Raw genomic sequence first — 16,191 nt, forward strand, 5'->3', positions numbered from 1 at the left:
TCTTATTTATTGAGGGAAGCGGGAGGAGGGGCGCGGGGAGAAGAACATGAAGGCGGCGGGCAACGGGCAGCCGCGGCGGCAGCTGAGGTGAAGCGAAGCGAAGCGGCGAAGGCAGAGGGCGAAGAGGGCAGCGAGCGCGGCCGCTCATCTCCTTTTCGTTATTATTATTATTATTATCATTCGGCTCCCCGCAGAGGGAATGGCTCACGGCGGGGCCGCGGGAAGCGACGAGCCCTTGCCGGGCACCTCCGGCCGCAGAGACGGCGGCGGCGGCGACGACGACGAAGGCCGGTCTCTGGCGGCGGCGCTGGCGATGCGGGACGCGCTGTCTCTGGAGGAGATCCTGCGGCTCTACAACCAGCCCATCAACGAGGAGCAGGCGTGGGCCGTCTGCTACCAGTGCTGCGGCTCCCTCCGCTCCCGAGGCCGCCGCGGGGAGTCTCCCAGCCGCAGGGTGGAGAGCCCCGCCGACATCCGCATCTGGAAGGACGGGGCCGTCACGCTGGGCGACGGCGCTCGGAGCCCGCCGGCAGCAGGTAAAGCTCCGGGGCGAGGGCCGCCGCTGAGCCCCGCCGTCTCGGTGCTCTTGAGGCTCCGCTTGGGCCCCAGAAGGGTACAGGGGGTGCCCTTCGCGCGCTGTTTCCCGCCTTGTTTTCTTTCTGTGGGGGGTGAATTTTTCCCCCTAGCAACGCTCCCCCCCCCCTTCCGTCGTCTCCCGCTCCCGGGAGGCTGCATATATCCCCCAGCAATGCAATTGCACGGCGAGGATTTCCTCCACCATTTCTCCATCACTTAGCACTGCTTCTTCCCCAATGGATTTCAGGGCTGCCTCCGCCTCCTCCTCCTCTTCCTCTTCTTAGCTGCCTCAGGTCGGCGACATTCTCGCGCGCGCTCCTCCCGCACCCACAGCAACAAAAACGCCTCTGTTTCGTCTTGTTTATACAACTGCCCCATCTTCCCCAGAAACGACGGCGTTTGTATGAAGAGCTTGCTAGTTACCATTTTCTGATCATCCCTTCCCTCCCCCCCGCCCCTCCCGCTTCGCTGCGAATGTTTTTCTTCTCTCTGTTGTGCTGAAATCTAGAGTTCTTATATGATCAGTAATATTTTCTGTCTTTTAAATGCTGCATTATGGCTCATGTATAGGCAAGCAGTTGGGAGACTGCAGGGTAGCTTAATTGTACCTGAAAGGATGCCCTTGGTTTGGGCATGAGACGTTTCATTTTTGGATAGAACACCTAACAAAAACATCCTTCCTGTTTCATTGCCCTTGTTTGGCACTGCAGCATGGGTGACTATATTAGATACTGATACACGGTTTCTGAAATACCGAGGCTGTGTGCCTGTTTATTTACTAGAGCTCCTCCAGCACCTTTTTTCCTTTGCTCCTGCTTGGAGAAAGCCTGTGGAAAATAAAATGATGCAAAGCTACTCATGTAGGTCAGCATGAGGATTGGGGGAGGGCACTGCAAAGCAAAACAAAGAAAGCAGCTGTCAGAACCTAGGCATGTTGCTACCAGGAGGTTTAATGTCTGTTGGCTTTGTGCCTTTGTTTTGTGTTCCTTTTTAATTCCAAAACAAGGCTGCAGTCTTATGCTAACTTATTTGGGAGTAAATTCCAGTGATATCAGTGTGTTCTAAAGACATCCACGTGAAAAATGTATAGGAAACAAGCAAGTGGTAATACATACTTTTTATAACATTGGTTTGATGTTCCCGTTTACTGAAGACTGCAACTAATCAATCATATGATTAACACAGGAAATAAAATGTGACGTTATGAATTCCTCTTATGTACTTAGGAAAAATATGTTAAACAGATTAAGCAGTTATATATAATACACACACTTTATGTCCATGACTAATGTAACACCATATTATCTTTGCCTTACATGGCTTAGCACGTGCCTTCAAAATCTCTGATTATACTAGTTACTTCAAACATTAACACAGTAAACCACTTTTCAAAGTCAGCTCCATAAACTCATTCTAGCAGCAAACAGATTGTACCTGTCATTTGACTGTGCAGTCAAAGAAACAATACATATGAAAAGTGACACATAGCATGCATTGTAAAGATCCTGCATTTGCTGTGTATTGTTTAGTGAACATAATAAAACAAGAGTTGAAGTAATAAGACTTGAAATGGTGGTAATTTGATTTTAAAAATAGGACATCATATGAAATTTGTTTATTTCGTTGTTGTAAGAAGAACAATAGGGGATAACCTATTGTAGAGTTTAATGTTGGCATGATGCTCATTGTTGAGTCCTCCATAATCTCCTTCAGAACACAGTAATGAATTCTTGAATTCTACAGCAAATACTAGACAGACTTTTTATACTGGCTGGGGAATAGGAAACCTTTATGTGCAGAATTATTTTATGTCACTGTCAAAGGATATTTTGTATTCCCACATGCCAGGAACCAGAGTTAGTTCCATGTCAGAATGCAGTTCCTAGACAGGTTTTAACCTCAACATAACAAACAACAAGCATGAGTGGTATTTTGCAAAATGGTTTTTTGTTTGTTTGCCTGCAGACAGAAACATTCTGTATTTGAACACTGGCTATGATTTGTGAAATAAAGATAATGGATGAAATCCAATGCTAGTAATACTCAGAGTAAACTCATTTAAACTAATGGATGAGTAAATTAATTTCAGTGGGTTTACTCTTGAGTATTATTACTATTATTATATTTATTTTAATCCTGCCTTTTTCCCTGACAGAGACTCAAGGCAGCTTACAGCTAAAGCAGAAACAGCTAAAAATGGGGGAAAGCAATAATTAAAAAAACATTTAAATGTTAATATATTTATCTATATATATATTATCTATTAAAGATACAGATCATAATGAAAACACCACAGTACCAGCCCTTCCCCTAAAAGGAGTCAGTTCCCAAATACTGTTGGAACAAGAAAGTCTTCACCTGGCTGCAATAAGAAGGGAGTTCCAAAGTCTGGGAGCAACCACTGAAAAGGCCCTTGGCTATGACTTTGTTAGATATCACTCAATGTCTTTTACCTCTTTGTCCCTTTATCTTACATTATTTTAACACTTCTTATTCCCCAAGTGAGGGCAAGGGCACAGCATATGACATTCAGCTGAATATTAGGTTTTGTACTTGCAAATAGCATAGCTTTTTCATACTGCTGTAGGGAGGAAGGGTTTATAATAACAGAGATGTGGTATGTTTAGGTTTTCAGCTGAGACTGTCAGTGCAGCCACCTGCTCTGAGTCCACACACAGCAACATGACTCATCTGTCATGGCATTGTTAAGTTGACTTTTACTGTTTATTGTAGCATTTCCTACTTTTGGGTTCCTAAGACGGTTGTGAGAAGGGTTCCAAAAGAGGTGACAAGAAGCATATAGAAATGAGGAGTGCAGAACCTTCCCCTGCCAGCTGCCTATCTTCAGGAAAACATAAACTACTTTCTGGAACAACATAAGTGGTCTTGGTGCCATACTTTGTTGTCAGCCCTCATCACACACTGTGTCTGCCCAATGGTGTAGCATGTACAGGGCTGCTGCCACCATGAAGTGGCTTGGGCTAATTATCTGGATAATAACCTCTCAGTTGATGTGGGGCAAAACAATAGCCATGTTTGCACTTACAGAGCATGTTGGCTGTCATAATTTATCTCTTGGAAACATTCCAATGTTGCTGAGAGGAAAAAACCTCTCTGATGGTTTCCTTTGATCTGTTAATCCCACATATTTTAGACTATGACAGATTATTTTTAAGTGCATGAGTAAGGGTTAACACTGACAGGTAGATCATTTAACATTATACCTTATATCCATTAGAATAAACATCTCTAAGGTCCATATTTCAGTACATATATGTTTTCATTTGTTAAACTAACCTTAGAAATGTATCATGATCTTGTAAAGGAGATCTATGTGCAGAAGCAAGCCCGTATTCATACCATGCTGATTATCTGCGTCCCATCAAGCTGCACCATCTTCCCCTCCACTGGAGATGTACAACCCTGTCAAGGGACAGTAGTTGCCTCTAACTGCAACTTGATCATGGCCTTTGTTAACAAGTAAGGAAGCAAACATAAACTCTTGAGTATTAACTCTTTTATGAGAATTTGACAGCTTTTGGTAGGGAAAGTTCAAGTTTTGTTTAAGACTGTGAAAGAGGATACTGTACAATCTGCCATTATGTCATCTAAGCTAAGGAAACAGCAAATGCAATAGACTTTGATTTAGGTTGCATTCCTGTGCTCACTTTCCTGTATGAATAAGCTCAACTGAATACAATGGTACTTACTTTTGAGTAAGCATATGTAAGACAGCTCTTATATGGATGTCTAACTGCCATGACTGGGCTCATTTGGTAGAGTATGAGACCCTTAATCTCAGGGTTGTGAGTTTGAGCCCTGTGTTGGGCAAAAGATACCTGCAATGCAGAGGGTTGGACTAGATGACCCTTGTGGTCCCTTCCAACTCTACAGTTCTATGGTTTTGCTTAACTTGATGAAAAAGTGGAGCATGTAATTACTGGAAGGAATTTGAAGATCAGATAGATTTAATCTTCTTTAGTGAATGGTTATCAGTTGGGTCATAACATTCCGCAAACAAAGTGGGTGGATGAAGGCAAACGCTATTAAGTAAATAAACTAAATGCAGCTAATTCATACAAGCAAGCTATGCCATAATGCAAACTGCAAGATAATGTAATAAAACTCAGAATTATTAGAAACTATGATCTGGAATAACATTTCCCCTCAAACGTGGTAAAGAAATTGGACCCAATTTACTTCTCTTTCCCATGTTTACTTGTCTTCATCATTCCCACCCTGCTTAAAAGCTTATATTCAGTTCCAACTATCTTTGAACCTCCAAGGGAAGGAATTTCTCCATCTCATCTTTCAAACCTATCTATGCAAATGTTCAAATCAAAATGTGCTAGATTAAATTATGCTAAAATACAAATCAGTTAACTAATAATAAAGTGCAAACCTCAGTCTTCTTCACTGCCTCTAACAGAAATCGAACAGAAAGCGCTGACAGGCTTGGAGCCATTGAGAAAGAGATGAAACATACCTGGAGGAACCCTGAGGTTCGCAGAAGAAAAATACTGAAGGAGACAACCCTCCAAAGTAGACCAATGAGGACTGAGCATTCTCAGTAGCTGCAGGACATTGAGTGTCAGTTAGAAAAGAAAAATGAGAATCTGGGGGTGGGATGTAATGTGCTGCAAGCCCCCTGTTAGCAGCTTCTTGGAGGTTAGGGCATGATTAGTTGGAAGGACTCTTTAATAAGAACACTTTTGATAGGAAAGGGTGGGCTAGATACATTCTCCAGGCTGAGGGCCACGTTTTTCTTGGGCAGCTTGCCAGAGGCCACATGGCTGTGTTCACCCAGCGTTACAAAGTGGGTAGGGAATTGGATGTGCTACTTACTTTCATATAGTAAGTTACACTCTAGAAATACAAAGTCAGAAGTTCCTATACATACCCTTCTCTATCCATGCAAGCAAGAGTCACTAGCACAATTTAAAAACTCATTTGAGACAAACAATAGCACTTGAAGAGGGTGTGGAGCCTTGACAAATGTGGCTGGGGAAAATGCTAGAAGGCCTCATTTAGCTCTCCTTGTTGTGCAGCTCCGTACCTTGTATGAGGGAGTCTACCCGTTCCCCACAACAGCGAATTCAGGTGGTGACCTCTGATAGGACTGGTGCCAAAAAGGGATACTGAGAAATGAGGGTGTTCTCAGCATGCTCCAAAAAACAAGGGGTATGTAGAAGTACAGAAGGATTAAAATGTTCAGGTATACATTGTTTGGTAATCTCCAGGAGCCACAGAATGAGTAGCAAAGAAAAATGGAAAATCAGGTTGAGTGAATTGGCCTACTTGAATGCTTTAGTACGGAGGATAATATGCCTGGGTGACACTCCTGTTAGGAGCTTCAGAGGCATTGAAAATATTTGTTTAAAGTTGTTTGTGTTCATAGAATAAAAGAACTGAAACTTCCCAAGGTAACATTAATGACATCCCCCCGCCCTATATATGGGGAAACCCAGACAGATGGGTGAGGTATAAATAATAAAATTATTATTATTATTATTATTATTATTATTATTATTATTAATCATATAAATATACCTGAAGAGCAGAATTGTTCCAGTGACTTGAGTTAGAGTGTTAGTGCAGTTGTAAATAATGACCTTGCATTAAATACTAAAGTCTAAAAATAATGTGGATAAAACTGCAGTGTCTCAAGATGGAGAATGGACCTATTGTTTGCTTTAAAGTAATTATACAGGAAAATAAACTAGCATTTTAAAGACTGTTTGACATGCTAGTTTTTCCTATAAATATTATTAAACATTTGATACCTTAATACATTTTTTAAAAAAATCTACAACTCATAACAATTATGTGGATGAAATTACAACTTGATAGTTCTTACAGTGTGTTTAGGAGCGATTATCATTTAGTAAATGAAGGCTTTTTATAGAGCAATCTTATATTTGTTTATTCAGCAGTAAGCTCAATATAGATTTCAGTGAGACTTCTGATGTGTAAGGGATTGCAGCTTTAATTGAGTGGTACTTCTCTAAGTCACTAGATTTGTTTTAAGGAGGCATGGGCTTCTCAGTGACATTTATTGGCTCAGTTTCTATCTTGACTGGCACAGAATTGGAATACTGATTCAATATGGTGTATATGGTTAAGTGACTATGTGCTTGTATTTTGCTGCTGGATAGTGCTTTTTCTGGAGAAACCTCGAGCGTGTCATGAGGCACGTATGTGTAGTCCTTCCCTTTTTATTGAATCTACTTATGTCTGTTATTGGTTCAAGAGTGAGGTACAAAGTCTTCTAGACTAGTTGGCTGAATGAAGCAGAATGTGCTATGTGCTACTAGGCTTAAGATGAAGTTCAAGAACTCTTGCTCTAAACTTAATAACAATTAAAATCACAGGTATCTGAAGAAGTGTGCATGCACACGAAAGCTCATACCAAGAACTAACTTAGTTGGTCTTTAAGGTGCTACTGGAAGGAATTTTTTAATTTTGACTATGACAGACCAACACGGCTACCTATCTGCAATTAAAATCACAGTGGAACAAATACCAGTCAAAACTTTTCCTTTCACTTACTTTTATGAAGGCTGATCTTATGGCTGTTGTTTTGGGCACTCTCAGATAACATTACAGAGCTAAATCTAAAGCCCGTAATTATAACTAAAAGCTGGCCAGAGCTTCTGGAGCTACAGTCTGAATGTTTTTTATTGCTTCAGGGTGCTTGGGGTGGGGGAAGGCAATGATAACTGAGTTTTGTGTCTTAAGTTTTATCCTGGTATTTTGTGTATTTTTATTTTAGCTAGAATATTGTAACACATTTGGAGTAAAACAGCAAAGAGTCTTGTGACACCTTAACATCTAACAAATTCATGTTTCAAACTTTGGTTAATTCAAACCCACTTCATCAGATTCATTAAGTGTAATCCTCAATTGGCAGCTGAGGATTATACATGTATTAATTAAATTTATTTATTATTTATTAAATTTATATCCTGCCTTTCCAGAGGAGTCCGGGGCAACAAACACACAAGTGATAAAACATCTTTAAAATATCTTTGAAACAATTTATCTTTAAAACATCTTTAAATTCATTTGGTAAAATGGGCTTTAGCTTATGAAAGCTTATGCCATAACAAATTGGTTAGTATTTAATGTGCCACAGGAACCTTTGAATAGAAAAAGAGTTGAAGGTCTAAAGAAGGATAAGGAGATTGTTCCAAGCATGGCCAGAATTGCCTGGTCAGTCCAGAGGGCTTGCTAATACCATTTCTCTACCCTCAGATAAATTACAGCAGCTCTTAAGTGCTTCCCTGCTTGACAATAAAAAGGGAAGTGGTGGCAGTTAATGAATATAAGAGGAATGCACCTCATACCCTGTTTATCTCATAAGGGAGAATGGGAGTGATTGCCCCATGGTTAAAGAAATCAGTGAATGTGTGGTTCCAGTTAATGCATGTTTTCAATATATAGAGAGGAGCCTTGAAAAGTGTGAATGAGGAAGGAAAATGGGAGAGGCCAGTGTCTGTATTCTTTACAAGAACTTCTGTTGAAATTGAGTCATAGATTTGTATGACTCAGTTAAGTGTCAAGTCTTCAAAGTCAGCAGGGCAAAATGTTAGACATATACTGTCACAACTTCCTGAAAAGTGGGGAAAATAAAAGCATGGCTAGAATTGCAGCACGCTGAAGAACTTGACAAGCCAGACTTTAAAGTTGTATTTTAAAAATTTTTTTCTAATATCTGGATTTAATGAAGTCTGCAAATCTGTTCATCATGAAGATAGCCCCTTCTTGTGCACAAAGTGTGCTCACTTCCCATCCACCTAAGTGGGTCTTTGTGACTCCTAATTTGTCATCCTCCTTCTAGACCAGCAGCTGGTGCTGAACATATGAACCTCCTTCCTTCACAGTTCCTTTCAGCCTTGATAATCTTATTTCATGAGGTCTTGCTGTCATCCACCACTGCATCCCATCCCAACATGGATAGAGTGGTGAACCTTGACAAACTCTCTGACTTCTGGCAAATCATTTCTCAGCCTAACCTAGCTCACATGCTTTTGTGCAAATACACTGTCCATCTTCAGATTGTATAAATCTTTAATCTTTTAATAAAGATATCTAAGGAGAATAACATTTAGAATATGTTAGTACGTACTTTTTTGTAAGATTAAAAGGAGGAATCATTCATACATGGCATCCTGAATGCATTGCAGGAAGAGATGACTAAAAGTTTCATAGTCAATAAAAGGGGGGAGGTGGCTGTTGCAGAGACAGGCAGAAGAAGAAGCAATGAGACCCTAACCTAGCTTCAACTTGGGGGTGACAGTGGGAGTTCATGATCTTACATATGGTACAACACTTCAGAGAGTGGTTTGTAGCATGATATAGACTATCTGCCGTACTTCTTCTCAGCATGGAGCTGCGGAGGCTGTGAGGCGAAGGTTGTTCCTAGTTTTGTGCTGAGCTTTGGAGATCCTTGCTTCAGACATTCAGCATGGCATCAGATACCAGACTCCGCCCCTCTGAGGCCAGGGCCAGCATGTATTTTAGCTGTCTACTAAGGCCAATCAAAATTTGTCTATCCCTTTTTAAGGCTGATTTTTTTGGTCACAATTTTGTTAATATCTATTTATTCAAAAGCAGAATAAAATGAAGGTTGTGAAATATTGGCTAACTTGTCAATCAAATTGTGCACAGCTTCTTGCTTCCAGGGTTATTTACTTGTGTCAGGTTAAGTTATGCATGTGCAGGATGGAGGAGGTATAAACATGCATCACATTATCTGATTCAGTGGAAGACATTTTCATAATGTTATTTTCTCTCCCAATGAGTTTGTGAGAACATTTTTTACTGAGTTACTGGGAAACTCAGACAATCAGAGGGGAACACTTTTGTTGTTTGTTAAGATGCTTATCTTAAGAAAGAGAAACTTTCTTGGGGGAGAGTTTTGTATATATTTCATGGAACAGACAAATACTTGTTCAGATTTCACTGAGTGGCAGATTTAAGATTTTAAAAATGTATATAGCAGTGCACCAGTAGCAATTAAGCCTCACCGTGAACAGTGCATGTACAACCAGGGCGCAGATCCTTGCTCCATCTTCCTCCAGCAGTGGATTAGAAGACGAAAGTGCTTTACAGAAACGTAAAATGATCAATTCACACAGGCCATCTGAGAAAGGAAGTCCTGGAGACTCAACTATACAGCTGCAAATAAAACATTTTAAGTGTGTTTTAAATGCAGTATACAATGTGATACTAGATGGCGATGGTGAGCGTTTTTATATGTGTGTAGATGTGTATGTTTTTAATATGTGTGTACATTCCACCCCAGTGCCATTTCTTCGCTTCCATGTAACACCTGTATGGAGTGAAAGGAATAGTATTCCCATTTACCACCATCCCTGAAGATTTTTGCTTTGCACAGGGTTCTCAGGAAGAAAGAAGCAACACAGCTTCTTCTCTTCCTAAGTACCTGTACAAAGTGAAAGGATCATCTCCTTCTCTGGTCATCTGCAATATGCAATGAACAGGGAAATGTAATAGTCCATGGATGATGGGAGTTGTAGTCTACATGGGGAAAGAGGATGCATCAGATTTTTTTCTAATCTTTTCTCATCTTGTTTTTGGAATTGATTGCTTATTTTTAAAAGGTGAAAATAACTCTTTTTTGTTTTTAATTTCAGGTAAATCAGAACATTTACGCTGTCCAGAAACAGAGGTAAGAACTTGTAAAAGTGTTTGTTCTGTTTGATACACTAGTGCAATGAATCTTAGGGCATTTATATATAGCTCTCCCAGGTATCTGTACTGATATGCTGAGAGAGCATTGCCCCAGGGGAGAGAAATGTGTGCAGTCTGTCAGCTCACAACCCCTCTGAATACAGAAGAAAGCTTCAAGCAGTGGAGCTTTCAAAATGCAAATGTTAGCAGGGAAAGGACTTCTTTTGGCTAGGCAGATGCTGCAATGGAGGGAGGAGCAAAAGGGTCAAGCAGTACACAATCAGAGCAGCCCTTCCTCTTTTTCAGCTTTCCCAACTTTTCCAGCTTTTTGCTGTCCTTGACCAGCACCATCAACTGTCTCTGTGATGGTCTATGTGAAAGCCCCATGCAAGCAGCTTCACGCTAGTGTTAGAAACTGAGATGTGAAAGCTAGGAGCTAAATGGCACCTTAAACCTAGGTTATGGGCGCAACAACGGAATGTCTAGGTGTGCTTTTTATATAACTAGAATACAAAGCTGAAAATGAATGAACTGCAGCTAAAATATTATGTTCATTTTTCACATGGTATAGTCTTTCCCCTGCCCACTCTCCTAATGTTCTTAAGAGGGTCTCTTCTCCAGTCTTCAGAAAGCAGCTAGAAGTGGGGAACCAGAAAAAGGTCCTCCTTTTCTTCCACTCTGCAGTTTTAATCTGAAATTTTAGGTGCAGTACTGCGCCCACAGCTCAGAAACTGCTCACATTAATGAAATTCCATGTTGCAAAATGCGTTTAGAACAATGGGAGTTTTGAACAGTGCTTCACTGCTCCTTACACCCCCCAAAACTAAGGGTTCAACAAGCAGCATTTCAAAATGTTTCCCACTGATCCTGAAAGCTCTGAAAGTCAGGTTTAATTCACACATGCTGATTTCACAGCTCTGTCGGTTATTTTCTCATAGGAAAAACTTGAGCTCTTTAAAGAATATGAGGACTGTGTTTGACCCATATTTATTTCTTTTTAGCCCTGAGAGAAATCTGTATGATTCCGCTTAGTGTCTTAACAGCTGTACCCAATGCTAGGGAAATTTCCCAGGAGCACTTACATATTATTTGATGCAGTTGTATCCTGCCCTTTATAGAGCTTAAAGTGGTATTTTAGCCTCAAAATACCGCTGGAAGAGAGGTTGGTTGAGTGATGGTAACTCGCTCAAACAATGTAGTTAGTTTTGCAAGAATTTGGACATAGGATTTCCACCACATTAAAAACCATTCTAGCCACTGTGTCATAATAGTCAGGGAATATAAAGTTTCTATAAAGAACAAGATCCAACCTCTTTCCAGGTAGAGTTTTTGTAGCTTTTGCCCTCACCTGTCGGTCAGGGTAAACTGGGAGTCTTGTGTGGCTGATCTGTATCTCTACCACCTTGCCTCAAGGGCTCTCTCACATGATAATGCTACTGTTGACTGAGTTCTCTCTTTTGGTGAAAAGGGTATTTGATAGTAATCAGTTTTCATTGGAGGCATTGATTTGGCTACTCAGTTTCTAGGATTTAGGGACTTGGATAGTTATTGTTTCTGACTCATATGCTGGCTTCTGTATCTCGATGGCCCTGTGCTTGCTATGCTGCTGCTGAGATTTAATATGCAACTGCCCCCTGGTTTTTGTCACTATTTTTAATACACTAGAAATACACTGAATTACTAATAGTGGTGGGAAGATCTCTGTACTTTCTGGAGATAAAGATCAGTGTGTTTTACCAGAGCTTGGAAAAGATAGAAAATCATTCATTGTGACCTTAAACCACACTATTCACTGCTGCAGCTCCTGTCATATGACATCATGCATAAAATTCAAGATAGTTCTTATTTAGAAACAAAATAAAGCTTGCCATGAGAGTGAAATAGAAATACTCCCCCCCCTCCCAGAAATAGAAATAGCATGATGTGGAAAAGTGGGTATAGATGTTTTTCTCCCTCTCTCATAACAGGACTCAGGAACATCCAATGAAACTGAGTCTTGGAAGATTCAGGATAGACAAAATATGTGCTACTTGACACTACGGAATTAACTATGGAATTCTCTCCCACAAGATGTGGCTACCAACTTAGGTGGCTTTGGAAGATTAGATTAATTTATGAAAGATAAGGCTATTGCCATGATGGGTATGTGCCAGGGACTGACTAGAAACTGAGGAGTGGTGGCTGGACTTGGGTGAGTGGGCACCGGAAGAAGGGGGGTTGGAGACTGACTTGGAGGAAGCAATCAGTGATCTGGGGGAGCCTGTAACAGCGAGGAGATAAGAGGCAGGAGAAGCTGCAGGATTGGAGAGTGAAGAACAGGTGCAGGAGGAGAGAGAAATAGGTCAGGCTGGTGTAAAGGGCTTCCACACCTCCTCCTTCTGCCCCCACCTCCTGTTCCACTGTCTCCCAGGACCAGAAGAGGATTGAAGCAGGAAGAGCAAAAGGTTACATGCAGGTGGAGTCATTGTCTGCTTGCACGCAGCTGGGGGGGCAAGAACGACATAAATGGAGGTTGAGGGCAGGGCCTCTTTGTTCAGCAACTCCCTCATTGGGTGCACACCTGGAAGTAGCTGAGACACGTAGGCCTGATAGACATGCCTTTTGCTAACTTGTAAGTGTACTTTTGACGATAAAGTGTTAGCTGTTTACTCAGGATGTCCATTCCTTTACCTGACAGCACTGTGACAGTATGTTGTACCTCCACTGTCAGAAGCAGTATGGCTCTGAACACCAGTTTCTGGGAATTGTGGGTTGTGCCCATGTTCTGTTTGCATGCTTCTCATAGGTGTTTGGGTGGCCACTATGAGAACATTGTGCTGGACTAGGTGGCCCTTTGTCCTGATCCATAAAGGTTTTCTTATATTCTTATATCATGCTCAAAAGCAAAATAGGTATAGTCTGTCAATGACACCTGCAGCCAATGTTTTGAATAGTTATTTCAAAATGCTATGTTATATTCTTCCTTCTGGCTTCTTTGTCTGTCTGTTATCACTCCGGACCGCTCTTTGACTTCTGCTAGCCTTTTCAGGACTTTGCCTGCCATTTTGTGGGCTTCAGCTTCCGTCCTTTGCCCACTGTCTGTCCTGCACCTTTTTAAGATCAGATAAATGCAGCTTAGTATTTGTGGGTGGTAGCAATTATTATTATTATTACTACTACTACTACTATTAATAACAAAAATATTGTAGGCTTAATAGATACAATTATTAATCATCATCTATGGTCTGTACAATGTAATAGTAAAATAGAACAATTCTGTTTTGAGATTTTTTTTCTTAGGAGTTTGCAAACAATGCTTGGGCTTGCCTCGGGTTCCTTATTTCAAGGAATACTTCGCTATTTAATAAGGAACAGGGGGCAAACCTCCATGGAAGGCAAAACAAAGTTTTAGACCAGTAACATACATTAAATTAAAGATTCAGTTTAATAAAATGGCAGTGTACAATACCAGTTTTTGTTCTTTTCTTCAGCATTTATAGCACAAACATTCTGCTTGGCCTTTGAAAATATGTACAGTAGTACAAAATGTGACAAATAACTGAGGTAGCCCAGCCAAAGTACTTTCATGGTTCAGTTGGAAAGGCAGCTCTAGTACTCTCAAGGGCAAAGAGAACCTTCAATCATTATTTCCATTTTCCAAAACTGTCTGAGAAATCTTAATACAAAAGCTGTTTACTATGCAATATGACTAGGGTAGTATTTTTATCATCATATGCAGGACTGAAGCTAGTAAGTGGTAAAGTTTATAAAAGGTTATGTACATAATTATAGGCTAAAACCAGAAAATATTTTGTGAACTACAGTGTAGGGTTAAAAAAAGGCTTGCATAAGAATTGTTCTGGGTCCCTAAATAATGGGTGTAGAAACCTATAATGTGCACTATTTGGGATAATACAATTTTGTGTATATTCATGAACTTTGTGTTTAAAAAGTTGGTTGCAGCATAGTTTGGTGGCCACAATTCAGAGACAATGATGAGAGCTGCAGTGGCAGCTGCAGAAGGTACTTCTTTCCCTCTTCTTTCCCTGTCAGAGGCGGGATGCTCCTGAATACTAGTTGCTGGCAATCACAAATGAGGTGTGTGTCTGGTTGGTCATTGTGATAAAAGAACGCTGGATTAGATGGACCTTTGGCCTGAATTAGCAAGGGTCTTCTTACAGCTCAGCAGCCCATTTGTCCCTGAACCCACTTGACTTGACCTACTCCATGCTTATTAAATAACATATATTAAGTTCTCGTGTAGTTAGATAAACAAACCCAAGTGTGGAGTACTTATCTGTTCCATCAAGTGTGGACGTGTATAGAGAGAGATGTATCCTTCAAAATAAAATCCTAAATTGAACAAGTTAATATATTTCCCCCCACCTTGGCTGAAGGACAATTATTTGCTTTAAAAGTTTGAATAATTGAAATTGGATAATATAAATTGTAGGCATGATCCAATCCATTGCTTAAGAAGCAGGCATTCTGTGATAGAAGTGGGAGTTGCTGGCATTTAATTGTGCTTGCGTACTGACACAGTAGATTACTAAATTTCATATTTAACCAGCTCTAGCATCTCCACTATTTTTTATGTACAATCAGATGTAACTTTTGCAAAAGTTGAAATTAAAAGAGGGAAAGGTTCCCAAGTTCAACATGTTTATTTTATACATGAACTTCCACAGTTACATGGTGAAATACATTACGTTTATATGAAAGCATTTTGGAGATGAAGAAGCTTGAAGATGATTTGGGTGGGGATGGGGGCCTCATGGCAGAAAAGAGGAAGGAGAAGTTCCATTTGCTTGGGCAGAAATCCATTATACCGGCAGGCTGACATTATTAGAGGTGACCCTATATTATATATGCATTACTGTATTTCTTTTAGTTTCGTTTGGAAATGAACTAGTAAGGGTGTTGGGCAGGAGGGCATTCTCCCCTGTTAGCTGAATGCTGTTGGATTCATGTTGCAACCAGCCTAAGAGACATATGAGCTTGACAGATCAAAATCCTGAAGAACAGGTGTAGATCTCCTGAGATTGTATCTCATAGGCTAGTCATTGTGCATTAATTACAATTGGCTATTTGTACAGCAGACTTTTACTTCAGTGCTGCACTTTTAGCTATGTCTGTGGTAGAGTGCTCTTTCTCGTTGTTTGCCAAAGCATTTCTGTATGGTGCAAATGCTGCTGATGTGTCAGAAGTATGCTTTATCTGAGATCTTAAAAAGTATGTGCTTTGTGACTGCAAATGCTATTTTAATTAGTTTTTGTAACTACTTATAATTAGCTGTGCCATGCATTGGATTTTAAAAATACTATTTTCATTCATCACTACTGGATTTTCAATTATAAGGAATAATTTTATTTGTTTCAAGTATGATTCTTTGCACAAATGACTATTGTTTATTTTATTTTCTTAAAACTATGAGGCTGCTAATCTGTTTCTGAATAAAACACAGGTTTGTCCATAAATCAAAGACTATTTTCTTTGCAGGCCACAAGCAAACCTTCTGTTTTAGCAGGCATTTTTAGGAGTTTTCTTTTTGTATGATTTTATTGTTTTATCCACTGTATGCTTTTTGAAATATTATTGCACGTGGCTTAGAAACGTTGTTGATTCAGTGATATATAAATAGCTGAAATAAATAATAAATAAGGCGTTCGGGTATATTATAATCTTCATGCCTAGACTGACAAAGAGCTGACAGTTTCAAGTGAATTGTTCAAACATTCAACACCAGTGATTCAGAAATGGTGTTTTCTTGTGAAAAAGGCATGGGGAACTTCTTTTCTCTAACCATCTAATATCCAATTGCAAGGGCTGCAAAGGCAATAGAGCGTATTATCTAGTGCCTCCTTCCATTATTCTTCAATTTAATTAGGGCAGTCAGCTGCTTATCTTTAGCAATCATGAAGTGTTGGACTTTCAGCTTCA

The 16,191-nt window shown here is 40.2% G+C and overlaps 1 protein-coding gene across 6 annotated transcripts in view; it reads left to right on the plus strand.

Annotated features, from left to right (window-relative positions):
• Nucleotides 1–57: 57 nt before the first annotated feature.
• Nucleotides 58–16,191, plus strand: part of SPIRE1 (spire type actin nucleation factor 1) — an 80,769-nt gene continuing 64,635 nt past the window's right edge. For 2 of the 6 annotated variants that reach the window (XM_082235191.1, XM_082235195.1), the window contains exons 1-2: nucleotides 58–536; nucleotides 10,236–10,270. In XM_082235191.1, coding sequence (XP_082091317.1) covers nucleotides 200–536; nucleotides 10,236–10,270 — 372 coding nt within the window. In that variant the 5' untranslated portion in view covers nucleotides 58–199. The remainder of the gene's footprint in view (nucleotides 537–10,235; nucleotides 10,271–16,191) is intronic. The other 4 variants (XM_082235192.1, XM_082235194.1, XM_082235193.1 and 1 more) reach the window with 3 other exon arrangements.

This window comes from Podarcis vaucheri (assembly GCF_965113315.1).
Source record: "Podarcis vaucheri genome assembly, chromosome: 8".
In the NCBI taxonomy this organism is placed as follows: Eukaryota; Metazoa; Chordata; class Lepidosauria; order Squamata; family Lacertidae; genus Podarcis; species Podarcis vaucheri.